At 36.5% G+C, this 17,733-nt stretch overlaps 1 protein-coding gene across 1 annotated transcript in view; it reads right to left on the bottom strand.

Annotated features, from left to right (window-relative positions):
• Positions 1 to 3,387: 3,387 nt before the first annotated feature.
• Positions 3,388 to 17,733, bottom strand: part of LOC127653420 (bMERB domain-containing protein 1-like) — a 24,867-nt gene continuing 10,521 nt past the window's right edge. The window contains exons 2-6 of the mRNA XM_052140105.1: positions 17,198 to 17,321; positions 14,112 to 14,185; positions 13,266 to 13,380; positions 6,279 to 6,349; positions 3,388 to 3,653 (exon numbers count right to left, since the gene is read on the bottom strand). Of these exons, the coding sequence (XP_051996065.1) occupies positions 3,535 to 3,653; positions 6,279 to 6,349; positions 13,266 to 13,380; positions 14,112 to 14,185; positions 17,198 to 17,321 (503 nt within the window). The 3' untranslated portion in view covers positions 3,388 to 3,534. The remainder of the gene's footprint in view (positions 3,654 to 6,278; positions 6,350 to 13,265; positions 13,381 to 14,111; positions 14,186 to 17,197; positions 17,322 to 17,733) is intronic.

The following is a 17,733-nucleotide window of genomic DNA, read 5'->3' as shown; positions in this document are numbered from 1 at the left end:
ATCTCAGCAGATCTTTTTGGCAGTCTGTTTTTCAGTTATGCAGCAACATTAGAAAAACTTGCTAATGCTGCAGTTCAAGAACACCTAATGCCATTAAAAGTTTACAGTTATTCCGATGACTTACTAAACTTCATGTGCACATTCACATCATCTTATAACTTTACAGTCAGTCATGTCAAGTAAATATGTTTTATGAAATTAAAATACAGTTGTCTACTTAAACTCCTGAGACCTGAGCGTGACTGCTGTTTGCATTTTCCATTTTTGATTTGTAACTACTAGCCCCTAAGAAACATGCAAAAAACAAAACAACAACAACAACAATAAAAAAAATATTCCTAAACATTGATGTCCACATATGTGAACAGTGGGATAAAGTTGTGAAATTGTAAATAATACCAAGCTATAACATTTTTGATTTGTTTTAATCAAATTGTTTATGATGTTTCTAGGACTGTTTGTTATTCGTGTTTTTGAGATGTTACAGACATTACATCAGAAATTAGCATAATTAATTCTGATTCAAAGTAACGGTCAGCATCATCCAATCACTGCCAACTATGTTACAATAAAATTATACATTATACATTCTGAATCTATGTACTGATTATCATTGTCCCATGTCTGTCAAACATGTTGAGTGGTCCAAACATCATCTACAGCCTGAAACTGAACTTTTGTTTGGACGTTGAATGAATGCACTTATCTGCATAGAGAGCTCTAGGATGCTCCCTTGCTCCATATTTAGTGAATGACTTAACCTCCAGTGTGCTGTCTGTCTGCACTGGCTTCAGAACAGTTTGAAATGTACCTTATTTTCTAACTCCATATAAAGCCTCTGAAAGCAACATTGTCCAGCTTTTGCATGAATCCATTGATTCTCAATGTGATAATGCACAGTGAATATGGATATTTGAAGGAAAATTAGCCTAAAGTCGATGTACATGTCATTGCGTTTAACAGTGCTATTTTGTGATAAATCGCTCAAATTTTAAAATGCAACACTTTCAAGACAGCACAGAGTCTGCTGAACTGAGATCAGTCGGTTTAAATGAAATTACGTTATGCATAGTCTATAGCAAGGCCAAAATGTGATGTCCAAGCATGTGGACGCGGGGGGTTGAACACAGTTCAATGTGATTTTTCTAAAGCCTATCCAGTGCTTTACTCTCAAGTTGTCCGGTGCAAAATATCCCCCTTTCCCCTTCTTTGTATAGCAGTTTGCAAGCTTTACAGGCCAAGTACTTCCTTTCATCAAAGCTGAACCATCAAATACTAACTAGTCATTGCAATGTTCCTTCGAATTGTACAGCATAACCACAGTGGTGGAAACATTTCAAAAGAATTTCAATGTGCTTGTACATGTTAATATGCAAACTTTGCAGTCCAATTGAAAAACATTACTGAATGTATTTTTGTCAGACCAATGGAAGAAAGGGGAGTTCAGGAAACCTATTTGAAAACTATGTAATTGCACTTCGTTTGGTAATGCTAGTGGCACGGAGATTAAACACTTCACCTTTAGGCTATGTTGAGAAAATGTTATATATTGTAGTGTGTACATCCACAGTGTGAAAACCACAAATGTTCGTCACTCTCTCTCTTGTGTGCATACCTACAGATAGTGTCCAAAGGTTTTGCATTTGAAATGAGGCGAGCTTCATGTTTAAACTCAAGGACGATATGGCAGTATTTGTAGTGACATTCATTGTGGCTGGCAGATGATGCAACATCACAACAGAATATTTCTTCCTTTGCAAGAAGGAAGGGAGAAAATAATGTTCTGCAAGAGCTATGGCTGAGCAACTGCTCATGGGAATTCTGCACTTTAGCCTCAGGATATTATTTCACTTTAAGATACTTTATGGACACACAGTAGAGCCTCATTATAATATGCACATTTTGATCCCCATTTTGGATGCTTCTTCCATTAGGCTAATAGTTGTTTTGGCTTGACAAAGTTAAAAGTGCTGTAAGTGATTTTTTTCATGGAAAGGTATGCACAAATTTTCCTACTCCTTGACCGCAAGTCTGGGGCGGACTGGTGTAGAAATCGGCCCTGGATTTGAAATAAAAACCTGCCCAAAAGTTGTTGAGTGGGGTGGGGGGATTAGTTCCCCAAAAGTTATTGTGGATGTGCGTGGGGGGGGGGTTGGTAGGTGCATGGAATTCCCTGTCCACTTCTGCGTATCGCGGCCCCATTCGGCATATCGCGGTTGTGTTTCGCTGCCCCGGCCCACCTGGTTCTCCCAATGCCTTGTCAGTATTAATGAAATAAGTCTCATGATATATCTCACTGGTCTCTGTGACAGAACTAGACTCTTTAAACAAGAATGTGTCCGTGGCCTGTGACGTTTTCTGCCTGTCAATCATTTTGAGCATAGTATTGTAGTTGCAGCTAATTATTGTGGCTTAATACCATTTTTATGCCATGTTGCTCATTACAATTGGCAGTTGAGGGCGCTATAATGCTGCTGTTGTTTTTGACAAATGTTTCTGCTCATTGTCGGTCTCAATAAAGCTCTTTATCTTTGGAGTGCTGGGTTTCGGAAAGAGGGGTGTGGCTTATTCAACGGCTCAGTCTCGTGGAATTAGAACAGCTAAAATCGCTTACAGCACCTTAAAATTATTCTACAGACTTCGTTTAGGTTTTATTTTAATCCCTAAACCAAGACAAAAAGTTCTGACTAACTCATCCTTAAACTTTCAAACTACATCCACCAAACTCAGCACAGACCTTCATGCTGTTGTGACTCGAGTTGCTATGACTTTTCTAACTGAACGGAATTTCGCACAGCGGACGATCAAATATCCCCCAAATCCCGTATACCAAAGACTTTCTAGAAAGCTAGTCAGCCATCTTTGGAACACTCTTGGGAGGCATTTCCAATCATGACAGTGCAGCTCATATCTACTTGAATATAAAAAGACCAAAATCTCCTAAACTTTTGGTCAAGATTACGATCACAGGACATATTTAAAATCAGCAGTACAATCTGACATCACTGGTATCACTGGATTGAATAGCTAATGCGCATGCACATCGTCAAGTTGATTGACAGGTGATGTCCGTATCTAAAAGGTGGTTGGCTCTTTTACATGTAAGGTGGGACTTCCTTTCTAACTGTCAAAAAATTCAAATGTAACCAAACTCACACAAGGCCTTTATTCTGCACTGACTCTCTTTATTGACTGTCTGTCTATCTATCTATGTATCTTTTTTTTTTTTTAAATAGAACTTTATCAAGTCTTTGTCAAGCCTATCTAGTTTTTCATAATATGCACATTAGTTTGCACTAATGTAATGCAGTCTGTTATGTACAGTACAATTTGTGTTCCATGGTAGAAAGAAAGTCATACAGGTTTTGGAACAACATAAGGTTTTGTAAATGATGACTTCATTTAAATTTTTGAGTGAACTGTCCATTTAAAAGTGAACAGTGTGCATGAAAACATTGTGCTGAATCACTGGTCTGTGGGCTTGTTTACTCATAACTGAATACTGCAGTCTTTCTTTTACATTTTTTGAGGTATCTACATGATGGAGCAGGTGAAGCCACAGCATTCCTTCAGCAGGGTGAAACCCGTCTTGGTCAAGTAAGGAGACGTGGTTTGCTGGGCTCTGGACGTCATTCTCTTGTCCTTATCGTGATCTAAGCAAGAGAGAGAGAGAGAGAGAGAGAGAGAGAGAGAGACAGAAAGAGATACAGTGACCTTCTCTGAATTATTCTCAGCTTCTCTGAAAAACTGTCAAGTGTGAGAGCAGAGGAGCAATTTAATCAGAAACTACATTGGGTCGAATGCCATTTTGAGCATGTACAGTGGCCAGTTTAGTGTTAATTAGGTGTTATTTTTATTGTGAAAAGTGTGGTGCAAATAAAACTTTAATTGGATGCAATTGGATTTAATATGTCTTAAAAAATAAATTCCAGGTTTAATCAAATTGACAGCATGTGTGGCTTTTTTTTTTATTGTATTTAAAAATTGTGGTTACAGTATAAGCCACTTACAATACAAATAAATAGGGCCAGTTCATAAGCGTATATATATATATATATATATATATATATATATATATATATATATATATATATATATATATATATATATAGGCTTTTTCAAAAGTATAGCAACAAGACAATATACTGTATGTCCTAATGTGATTTTAGTGTGATCAAATCAGGGATTTCCCAGTGTAAGGTGTTGCCATTTACCATATTACGAGGCTGACCACCATTACGTCATAAGTGATTATATCACACTAAAACCATGTTAGCACGTATAATGTTTAAATCTTGTAGCTATACTTTTGAAACAGTGTGTATTTTAATGTTCATGGACTGGCTACATTTACTTCCACTGTAAGAGCTTTACAGCGGTTTTTGCTGTTTTGCAAATAAACGAGGGACGAGTTAGATTTATTTTTGTAGTAATCAATATTATGCTATAAATGATGTTAATAGAGCTTAACTTGTATTGAACCCGGAACAGAGGAACAGCCAGGATGATTTACCCGAGGGGGCATTTAACATTTCAAAGGGGGCACAGATTTGTCACTTCACCCTAAAATGTAACACTGCTGAATATTATATTTTTTTCACCAATACCTTCGTTGTAATCTGAAAGGCAGCGCAAGTCCGACCCTGACCCGGAAAAGTCCTTTAACCTTGTGCGACCTGCATGCACATGCGTGGAAGTTGTATTCTGGCTTCGCTATACGCAATGCATAATTTTATTTCATTTAAACCAACTGATCTCAGTTCAGAAGGCTCTGTGCTGTCAGTAAAGGGTTAAACTTTTGCTGTATGCAGTCATGTGACCAAACAACATAGCGCCAATCACGGCAGCATTTGTCTTAAACACCATGTACACTAATGTGACCAATAGTACAATTAGAAATCTTTTTCAAAAACGTTTTTTTGCTATCAGAGGCTTTATATGGATTTAGGATGAAAATTCAGTGCATTTCAAACTGTTCTGAGACCAGTGCAGACAGACAGCACATTGGAGATTAAGTCATTCACTAAATAGGGAGCAAGGAGGCATCCTATAGCTTTCTTACAAACCCAAATGCATTCAATCCAAACTTCCGATCAAAAGTTCAGTTACAGGCCGTAGATAATGTCTGGACCACTCAACGTGTTTGGCAGACATGGGACGATGGTAATCAGTACATAGATTCAGAAGTCATAATGTATAATTCTATTTTAACATGGTTGGCAGTGATTAGACGATGCTGGCCATTACTTGTATCAAAATTAATTATGTTAATTTCTAATGGATAAAATGCTTCAGATTTGGCTATCCCTTATTTGTTTGAAAGACCAAATGGAGAACATTGAGATTTTGTTGTCAAAGTAGGAAAAACCATTGACTTCCTTTAGCTTGGTATTATTTAAAATGTCATAATTTAGCCACGTATCCACATATGCTATTTGCTCTAGAATGTTTTGGTTGTTAATTAGGTGCTACTAGTTACAAATCAAAAAGTGAATTGGAAAATCAGTTCAGTTAAGTTCAGTTGAACTGAATAGAACAGAATTGAATTGAACTGAACTGAATGAAATGAAACTGAACAGAGTTGAGTTCAAGATTGAATTGCATCAAAGTGAAGCATTACAAACTCTCATCACGTTTTGTATTTGATCATTTTTCTTTTCAAATTCAGTCAAACAATAACACATTCCCCTCATTCAATGACCTCCACATACTCAAATATTTATTCCAGTTTGTAATTAGCTAATTAGTTTTGCAGTAAAGTACTAAAGGAAAACAATTGAAGACATCTTTTTAACTCCCTCCCTGAGAACATACTTTACTGCTGTGCTTCTGTAAATCCCATAATATTCCATTTTGAATAAACATGAACAGGAAGCGAGTAAAACAATTATGTAGGTATTCAAAGAATGTCTTATGTTAATTTGTTCAATCCCAGTTTAGAAATAGTGGTTTATTGACTTGGCCATGAGCTCACAGCTCCATAGTAACACACACACACACACACACACACACACACACACACACACACACACACACACACACACACACACACACACACACACACACACACACACATACACACACACACTTAGTTTATGTCTACCTATCATTATGAGGACTTTCCATAGATGCAATGATCTTTATACTGTACAGAGACATGTCCTCATAAACCACATTTATAGCATAATACCCTTGTAATTACCAGTTTGTAACCTAAAGAATTGTCCTCGTAAACCACATAAACATGCCCCCCCACACACACAGTATACTGTATATACCTTTTCTGCTGCACCTGTTTGGAAATTTGGACTGCAGGAAGTCAGCCATCTCTTTGTCCTCCTCTCTCTCTCTATATGGAGACAAAATGACATACTGTACATCAGGGAGGCAAATGCACGAACAAACACACTCATATTCACATAAGACTGGTCAAATGTTCATGCTCATAAATATACACAAATGCCAAGGCTGGTTACAGTATGTACCTTACAAAAAGACATAGATCACATGCAATGGTTACCTAATGGATCTATTTATACTTGATCTTAGCCATAAAAATCACTTTTGTTTGGTTAATCTAATGTATTAAGGTTCATTTAATCATATTAAAATGATTTTAAATGACAAATATTGAATTTTGAATGCAAAACCAGTTAATTTAAGTTTAACTTTTAGGTTACCTGACTAAGTATTTTTACAGTGCATGTAGCATGTGTCAAAATTCAGTATCTATTTTCACGGCACTACAATAAAATGATTTTTTTTTTTTTTTAAATGTGAGTGGTACTTGTCTGTGCAAAAGCTGCTGAAACAATATTTGGGTGTTGTGGTTGGTTGTCAGAGCATTACTGTAAGGTTAATAAGGTGTTTTGTGTGGCTTTTAGCACATTACTATGTGGTTACTAGGGTGTTCTGGGTTGTTTCAGGGTGGTTTTTACTGGCCCAAGTCACATGAGTTCACCCCAAGTTTCTATGATTTTTTTGGTCCCTACATATTGCTTGAGTCCTCTCTTCGGTGTAAGTCTATGGGGTTTTTTCCGCCCGTTGTATTGTTTCAACCCAGTTGGCACTTAGTAAAGTTATGTCAAAGTATTTAGATTTAGGGGTTTGTTCATATCCCTAACCCAAAAGTATGAGCAGTAGCACTAGTGTAAGGCTGACATCAAGATGTCATAAAAGTATTTTGAGAGTATTGATTCGACAATTGATTTTAAACTGAGCTTTTGTATTGACACATCCGTAATAGACATAAAAATAAACATACTTGTTAAGATAAAGCAAAAACACTAGTCAAAAAAGTAGCATTACCTTTTAAATTCTAGTAATCAGATTACAGTTATTGACTTTCAAAAAAAGTAATTACTTTTAAGCACATTATTTGCTCTAATGTAATATGTATAACATATTTATCATATGTACATCTGTTAGCGTTTTTGTGACAGCTGAAGGGACGAATGTGGAGGAACTATAGACACTGTGAATTACAGCAGGAACCCAAAAACCTTTCTAGGAAAAGTGACTTAGCAAGAAACTTAAAAGTAAAATAATTAGTAATGTGATTACTTTTTAGATGAAGTAATCAGCAAAGCAATATGATTACATTTTTAGAGAAGATTAGTAAATTGTATGGGATTACTTATTTTACGTAACTTACCCAACACTGGTAATTCAATGCACTTCATCTACAACACACAAACACACATTTGCTTCTCTATGTTTGTAGGGATTTAAAATGTACTTCTATTCCTTTTATTCAGAGCTAATGATATTTGATCTCAACTAAATCTACAACATGATTTCAAGGATCAAGATTTTATACACATCACCATCTGCCACAGTCACAACCAATGGACTAACCTCACAAAGCTTCACACTGTACAGGGGGACGAGGCAGGGATGTCCACTCTCTACATTCCTATTCACTATTTATATTGAACCCTTAGCAGCAGCTATCCGCCAAAACCCAGCAATCAAAGGTATTGAAACACTACAACAAACACATAAAATTTCACTTTATGCAGATGATATTCTACTATTTATACAAGAACCTCTAGCATCTACTCAAGAAATAATTAAAACAATCCAGTCCTTTTCAAAAATATCAGATTACGCAATAAACTGGAATAAATCTTCCGTCCTCCCTTTACATAAAACCAAATGGGATGTGGCACCCCACCAATGACCTATACCTATATGTCATGATTACATCACTTACTTAGGCATTAAGATTTCCTCCAGACTGTCAGAGTTGGTAACACTCAACTTCACACCACTGCTAAAAAAAATAGAAGACGATTTGCTTCGATGGCTCAACCTTCCAATCTCCATAATTGGCAGGATAGCAGTAATAAAAATGACGACTTTACCAAAAATTAATTATCTATTTTCAATGATTCCAACCCACCCCACACTCACCTGGTTTAAATCACTAGACTCAATTATCACTCACTTCTACTGGAAAAATAAAACACCAAGGATAAAACTCACTACACTACAAAAAAACAAGGTTCAAGGAGGACTAGAAGCACCAAATTTTTATTATTACTCAATGGCTAACCAACTGCAATACATATACAAATGGATCCACCCCACCCAATCTGATACTATATGGCTAGATATAGAACAATCACTATGCAAAGAATTAAATATAGCTGACATACCATTCCTCACCAAATCAATCAAACAACACACATGTTTTAATGCAGTAACTATAGCTGCCACTCTGACAGCCTGGTGGAAATTTCACCAAATCACAAATTCTATACTAGCTCCATCTAACCTCACCCCACTGTGGAATAACCGTGACTTCATAAGCAATAAGAAAACGTTGAATTTTGGCACATGGGCTGAAAGGGGTATCACCCACATTAACCATATTTTCAAAACTAACACATTAACAACATTTCTGCAATTGGCCCAGGAGTTTGGCATCGGGAGCAATGAATTTTTAAAATACTTACAACTCAAATCTTCTGTTCTGGCAAAAATAAACATCAGAGCCACAAATTTAGAACTTCCACCGGCAATATCAGACTTGGTTAACATTTCCTCTCCAAAGAAACGTCTCTCTAAAATATACAAAATGATTTCAAATCAACTTCAGACCATAGATTTACCAACAATAAAATGGGAAAACGATCTTTCAATAGCTCCTGATACCAACTTCTGGACCCAAATCTGTAAAAACATCTTTCTCATGTCCAAAAATGCGAATCTTCAATTAATACAATACAAAACACTTCATAGAACACATTACACGGGCAATAGATTAGCCAAAATGGGTTTCACATCAGAAGTTTGCACACATTGCAATCACAATTCTATAGATACATACATCCATGCAACCTGGCACTGCACTCCAAGCACTTTTGGGAAGAGGTCACACAGTCACTATCCACTATGGTCGGCTACCACATCCCACTATCGCCCTCTCTTTGCTTGTTGGGGGACCTCACAATAATCACTGATAAAACTATAAACTCTAAAATGCTCCTCATAGCTCTAACCATCGCAAAGAAAACTATCCTCATGAACTGGAAAACTCGTAACAAAATACACATTAACCATTGGAAAAATCTTATTACAGACTTCATTACAATGGAATACACATCTCCCCCTTATAATCACGCATCTGAAAACGACCTCTGCCATCCAACACTTTCTGATCTCTTACAACTATGAATCCTCTCTCTCCTTTCAACTTCGACTCCTCCCACCCACGGATATTACTATATTTTTGTTATTTTTGTCATCATTGCCATTATTATCATTATTGTTACTGTTATGATTACTATAGCCTATATATATAATTTTTTTTTTTTTTTTTGCTGTTGTTATTGTCGTTGCTCTCATCATTGCTATCACCACTGCCATCATTGTCATCAGTATCATTATTGTTATTATTAATACTATTATTATTATTACCATTGTTAGTACTGTTTTGGAATTACTAACCTGGTGTTTTCACTACTGCTGTAGTTAAATCAATTGATTGTTTCCAAAATTCCCCCCTAATCTTTTCATGTGTTTTTAAAGCATCACAACATAGAATAGAGAGGAAAAGAGAAAAAGGGAAAGGGGGAAAGGGGAAAAAAAGGAAAAAAGAAAGGAAAAAGGAGAAAAAAATAAAAAATAAAATAAAATGTATGTATGTATATATACACTGAAAAACCTCAAACACTTAGGCAGGCAAGACAGGAGAGAAGTGGTTTCCATGGGACAGCATCTCTGTCCCAAGTTGAGACACTCTCACACTGTACCCCTTGTTTTAATGCACATTAAACACTACACATAACATACAAAAAAAATAAATAAATAAATAAAATAAAATAATTTTTAGGAGAAAATAGGGATTGAAGAGATGTGGGGGGAGGGTTATCTTATATTATCTTATTAAAGTATCTTTTATTTTTGAAGAGTGCTGACAATGGTAATTGTTACATAGGAGGAAAGATGGAAATAAGAATAGAAATAAAAATTGACTGATACAATGTTGGCAGCATGTTGGTAGTGAGGAGTGGTGGTTGTGATGGTAATGATGATGGTAATAAGTAATAAATGGTTATTTTGCTTATGCACACACACACACACACACACACACACACACACACTGTTATTTTCACTTCTGGAATTATGGAATTACTATATTGTTCGTTAATGCACTATTTTGGTTTGTATGTCTGTCTGTTACTAAAATAAATTTTAATTTTCAAGGAATTGACAGGTTGTTTCCGGAAGTTCATGTACCCAGAAATCAACCTGATTCAATCAAATTATTAACAATCACTAATCCCCTGAGACATTTTTGCATCATTACAAATGCTTCCATGTTCCAAATGAACAAATGATTCCCTCTAGCACTAATTATAGTATGTGGTGCAAGCAACCACCAAGATACATGTCCTGCTCCTTTGGGAACCAAGAAGTTTTCGTGTTCACATAAAGAATGATAAGCACGATTTGCACTTTCCCTCAAATGACATTTGTACTCCACTGACACTCAGGCTTAGGGTTAGGGGGTAGAGATAATACAATATTTATACCTGTTGAATGTATTACATTATTTACAAGTAAAAATACAACTCGCTTTTGGCGCCACCCAGTGGAAACTGGAGCTCACAACAACACTTACAACTTTGGCCACTTCGTGAGCAAAATCCGATTACAGCAGCAAAACTTTCAACTTACTGTTGCAGAATTCACAACACTAACAGAAACCTTTCTGCATTTTTACATTTTCCTTATAACATTATTTAATATGCTTTTTAAGACATTTTCTTGTGGTGAGTCTCCACAATGTAGGTTATTTCATCCTTGTATAATGTATACTCTTCACACATTGTTTTGATGCCAGAACATGTGTAAACTGAGAATCCCTGACATATCTGATTTTCACTGTCTATCTTTATTCCCCACCCCTCTGTAAAATATCTGCTTGTCATGTAGGTGCCAGGATTGTAGGGAATGATGAGGCTCGGGACCCAAGAGCAGAGATTCAAAACACAAGGAATTTATATATATATATATATATATATATATATATATATATATATATATATATATATATATATAAAATGTTAAAAACAAGGCCTCCGTGACTGTGAGAACTGGCAGAGACTAGGGAACGAACCGCCGTGGTCGTGATCACAGACAGTGACATTGGAACAACCTTAGTGGCTGTGAGCACAGGCAGTGACAGGGGAACGACCTCTGTGGTTGTGGGCAGTGACAAGGGAATGACCTCTGTGGTTGTGGGCAGTGACAAGGGAATGACCTCTGTGGTTGTGGGCAGTGACAAGGGAACGACCTCTGTGGTCATGGGCACTGGCAGTAACAGGGAAACAGCCTCCATGGCCAGGAGCACTGGCAGCAACTGGGGAGCAGGAGCCCTTCTCATCCTCTTCTTCTGTGCGTCTGGGAGCACTGTTGTGGGAACAGCCTTCATGACCGAGGACGCTGGCACTGGAATGGCCGAGGTTTCAAGGACTGGTTCGGGGGTGGTTGAGGCCTCCGGCGCTGACTATGGGATGGACGAGGCTTCAGGAACTGGTTCGTTGACAGTGACAGGTGTCACTGAGCACTTTATTAGGAACACCTGTACACCTTTCGTGTGCTTGTCTAATCAGCCAATCATGTGGCAGCAGTGCAATGCATAAAATCATGCAGATATAAGTCAGTAGCTTCAGTTAATGTTCACATGCGGACGGAAACATCTTGTTGATGAGAGGTCAACGGAGAATGGTCAGACTGGTTCGAGCTGACAAAAACGCTATGGTAACTCAGATAACCACTCTGTACAATTGTAGTGAGCAGAATAGCATCTCAGAATGCACAACCTTGAGGTGGATGCGCTACAACAGCAGAAGACCACGTCGGGCACTTTATGAGGACCATAGTAATTCCAGTAAAGTTCTCAGTAAGCGTATATGGTATTTTTGGGAACAAAAGGGGCCAAAATCAAACTCAGAACAAGCTAAGACTGTATGTCTATAAAGTTTTTCATTTATAAGGATGCTACGTCTCGTGCTCTGGCCTTTGAAATTATATTCTTCTGACCGCAAGCCCATACAAACATGTTTGAACCATGCACACTGCGACTACTTTGTGATACACACTGTAACTACACCTTTTGAAATAACTGAGTTATGACTGAAATCTGGTCTCTTAGACTATGATCTGTCCTGTGACAGATGGGTTTGGCTCAACGATGCTCAGATTCAGAGAAAAAAATTGCAGTAGCTACAAAATCCATACTAAAACCAAGTAACTTTGAACCCATTTTTCACAGTTTCAGTGTTGCCGTGGTTACAGTATTACTTTATAGGGCATTATGGTGCAATGATAAAGAAGGATGTTCAACACTTTTTGCACAAAAGCACCAAAGCTCAAAGAAGATGTTTGAGAAATAATTGAGTAATAACAATAATTGATAATACTATCAATATAATACCATTGCAGCAGGTTCTAAAAAATCAATATCTCTCATTTATCAAGAATTGGAGCCATGGTGTGACAGTCAGTGAGTGTCAAGTGAGGGATTTGGGGTGTATGTGTGATGACCATAGTGAGTTTAGAGTGCATTATTGGCTTCAAGTGGAGGGTAATTGGACTGCAGTGTCTTCACAGATGAGAGGACAGCTGCAAGAGGAACAAAACACATTCTCAGGGCTGATAGTCACGCATGCTCGCTGGCAATCAAAAGGTCTCAGCCCAAGTTTCAGCCTCTAAGGGCCACACAGAAGCTCAGGTGACTCTGTAACACTGACCTCAGTCTCTCAAACTCCATATCATCCACCAGAAAGTCTCGCGTCTCCACCAGTTTCTGGATTTGCTGCATGAGTTCTTCCTCACGCTGTCTGTCCTCATTGGATTTTTCTTTGTCTACCAAATCAACAAATTTGGCCATAGTGAAGGAAGTCATTAGAAATTCTACAAAATTGTCAAGAAGATGAGTAAATGATGACAGATATGATCAATATGAAAATCTACCAAAAAATTTAAATGAAGCCTGAAAGGAAATCGATGTCTCTAAAAAATGTATGCCACTAGGAATTAAAATGTGGCGTTACCATTGGGATCGTAAAAGCCGAAATTACTTGGAAAAATAGCATCTCGTGTGTGCGAGCTTTGAAAACACCTGAGATTGCAGCAGTAAGCAAAACATGGTGTGCAATGGTTCGTGCATCTCCTTGGAAACAGGAGACCTATAGTGAGGTATGTCACAACCATGTGTTAAAGAAAAGATAACATGACAGTGGAGGACTATAAATGATGCTATTAAAGAAAAACAGTAAAATGTGTAGAAATAAAAAGCAATTGCACAACGTTTTAGTACCATAACTATTTCCTTTGTTTTCGTTGTAAAATTAAAAATCAGCTCGTACACAGATGCCAGTTATATAAATACTGTGTATTGAAGATAAAAACAATACGGCTTGATTATCTAACAAGCATAATATTTCTAGAATTGTTTCATGCATCAGGGAGCTGAACTGTCTCCGTATAATAGGAAATAAAAACAAACGTTCTTCACTGCTGAGAATGAGATTGCAGGTGCAACAGCAAGACACTAATGCATACTATTTGTGTACAGCATACTTTCGAGAGCATACCTGAGATAGAAACTAGTTTCTGAAGTTCCTTTTTGAGCCTTGCTATTTCCTTACACAACTGGATGTCGTCCATCCTGAATAATAAAGAAAAAAATATTTTGTATTATCAGCAACACAATAAACACTTATTATATAGGCTATTGTGTAGTCTAACAAGATCAGCTGCATTGCTAACACTTTTCAATAAGGTACCATTTGTTAATCTTAGCTAACAACATTAGTTAAAATGATTTAACAATGAACAACGAATCTTGGGTAATGTTAATTTCAACATAAAGTAATACATCTTTAAAATCAAAAGTTTTATATGTTAACATTAGTTAATGCACTATGAACTAACATGAACAAACAGTTGGGTAATGACCTGCTGGTTGAACTGTGACGCACCTCATTAATCTCTCTCATAAAACCTTTGTCTATTGATGGACTACGGTTAATCCAGGATGAACTACATTAGTCATTAATCTTAAAGTTCATAAAAAAATGTTTTAAACACTGGACTTTAACGCTTACTTAATTTACACATTTTAAACCATGACTTGCATTGCACACAAATAACTAATATTGGCATTATATTCATGATGTTAGTCAGAGGGGAACTGGCCCCCACAGTGAGTCTGGTTTCTCTCAAGGTTATTTTTCTCCATTAACCAACATCTTCTGGAGTTTTGTGTTCCTTGCAACAGTCGCTTTTAGCTTACTCACTCGGGTTATAAATACAATTACTATTTAATTACTTATTTTCTATACTCAATTTGCAATCATATTTATTCAAACTACCCAATGATGACTCTAAGACATTATAGACACTACAGTTTATTTTTTTTTGTTAATGCATAATTTCCTGTAAAGCTGCTTTGAAAGTATGTGTGTTGTGAAAAGCACTATATAAATGACTTGACTTACAAATTAACAATTGTATTTTTATTAAATAACATTAACAAATATTAAAGGAAAAGTTCATCCAAAAATGAAAATTATCTCATGCCATCGTGTATGACTTTCATCTGCTGGACACAAACAAAGATTTTTAGAAGAATATTTCAGCTCTGTTGGTCCATACAATGCAAGTTAATGGGGACCAGAACTCTGGAGGCCCAAAAAGCACATAAAGGGAGAATAAAAGTAATTCACATGGCTCCAGTGGTTAAATCCATGTCTTCTGAAGTGATATGATAGATGTGAGTGAGAAACAGACAAAATATATATATTTTTTAAACTAAAGTATTTTTTACTATAAATTCTCCTCCCTGCCAAATAGGTGGCAATATGCAAGACAAATGCAAATCACCAAAAACAAAAGAAGAATGAGAAAGTGGAAGTAGAGATTTATAGTAAAAAAGGACTTAGCCCATTAAGCTCTAGGGGTGTTTTTAAAGATTTCCTGTTTCAGTGGCATACCCACAATTAAAGGCTTATAACTCGACAAAACAAAACAACAACAACAAGGAGGTTCGTGTTTGGTATAATTTAAAAAAAAACTTTTTCACATTGTTTTTAATGATATAGATAATGGTACATTTTGAGACTCTATTCATAAGAAACTGCTGAGGGAAAAAAACCTGCCAAAAATGAACTTTTTTTCTTATTTTTCTTAATATAGACATCATATATCTCTGGGTGTAAATAAGGTAGCTCCGAAAAACTGCTTTTGTTTTGTTCCCAATCATGTCACCTGTAACTGTGAACAATTTGTGTTGATACAACAAAGCAATCGAAAATTATAGCTTCAAAAAAATATATTTATTCTAGTGTCCAAAAACATCTCCAGGTGTACAAAAAGCCACTCCAAACAAATAAAACATAATAACTGTACATAAGAACTAATTATACATGCAAACACAAGAATGAGTAAAGGCACAGCATGCATGCATGATTTTAGCAATGAGATTTCACAGAATGAGTTTCATTCTGTGCCATTTGAGTCATCATTGAGTCTGTCATGTACTTGGCGCCATCTCCTGGTGGCCAAATGTAGTTAGAGTGATTGATGACATGACTCTCTGCCCAAATATGGAGGATTATCACCTCTGTTTGGAGCAATCTGTACCCAATCCGATTGGTTTAGCGTTCCATGATGCCACAGCATTTTCAATGTTGTCATCTGATCCATGTCATCTGATCCTTTGTGCTTCGTGTGGGTTATCTGATGATCTATGCATCTGATTACTTTGTATATGGGCTTGATTTAAAGGTAATCGATATTATATGTCCTGTTTATTTTACGTGAAGGTAAAAGTTAAAACGCATTAGATAAGAAACACCTGTTTTCATGAAAAATGCATGTAAAAAAAATTATATTTTTTTGTCTGTGAGTAAAACAAATAGGCTGGCTGTATTCTACTGTTTGAGAGCTTTCCAACAGCATACTACATGTAAGTTTGATGTTTATACAGATTACAATAATATGTACAATGCAAACTTTTTAATTAATTATTTAAGCAGAACACTTCTGATTTGTCTGCAAATTTCAAAGTACCTGTTCAGTTTTGGTCATAATGCCTACATGCATTGTAAAGTCGAGCTTCTAAGCTTTAAAACGATACCTGTTTTATGTTGGTCAAGACTTTAGTTATTTACATTTTGATAAAAAAACCTTCCGGAGTTTAAAGGGTTAAATATGGATCCGTTTCTCACCCACACTTATCATATCACTTCTGAAGATAGAGATGCATCCACTCGAATCATTTGGATTACTTTTATGTTGCCTTTATATACTTATTCGACCTTCAATATTCTGGCTACCATTCACTTGCATTGTATGGACCTACAGAGCTGAGATATTTTTCTAAAAATCTTTGTTTGTGTTCAGCAGAAGAACGATAGTCATGCACATCTGGGAACATTTTGGCTTAACACCTTCAATATTTCCAAAGCCAAACAAAGATTTTTGTGTGAAATTGTCTGTTTTCCTGTTGTTCTTCCTTTTCCAGTACAGTTCAATTAGAGAGAATGTGGTATAACACACAGCGTATCACACAGTTACTGTACTTTGCATTGTGTACTTTACCTTCACATAAAAGTACTACCACAGGTTCAGAAATAGTGGTATCAAACAATGTAAAACGTGAAAGAAAATCACTCACATGTATCTCAGTTCAGACTCTTTGCGGACCAGCACATCTTGTATCCTCTCGATTTTGAACAGTTCCCCCTCTATGTCCTCCACAGTGATGGTGGAATCAGCCATAGACACCACTTCCTCTTCAACTGTGAAGTACAGATGAACTATGATGAGAACGTTTTTACATTTCAAGGACATTACGCCCCACCTGAGGAAATAATTTCAGAAAAAGCCCCCCCCCCCACCATCCAATCACATTCATTATTCACTGGAAAATTATTTCATTACACACTATTTATTTTTAGGATTTAAGTTTTTACGAGGTCTGTCACCATTCTGAGGTCATCTTCATAGCTTGTCATAAAGAATAAATCCCAGGAAAGTATCCAACATGGTGGAAATAACAAGTGTTGAAATTGTTGCATAATTTAATCGAATCATGAACGTTTTCCAAAAAGCTGATACAAGACTTGCATTTCTCTAACTAAAGGAAATTTAAAGGTGAAGTGTGTCATTTTTGCAGCACTAACAATGCCAGCCATTGTGTTGTGGTTTTTT

The sequence above is a fragment of the Xyrauchen texanus genome, chromosome 12 (assembly GCF_025860055.1).
Source record: "Xyrauchen texanus isolate HMW12.3.18 chromosome 12, RBS_HiC_50CHRs, whole genome shotgun sequence".
In the NCBI taxonomy this organism is placed as follows: Eukaryota; Metazoa; Chordata; class Actinopteri; order Cypriniformes; family Catostomidae; genus Xyrauchen; species Xyrauchen texanus.
Note: the sequence above shows the minus strand (reverse complement) of the source record. Positions and strands in the feature narration are given on the sequence as shown.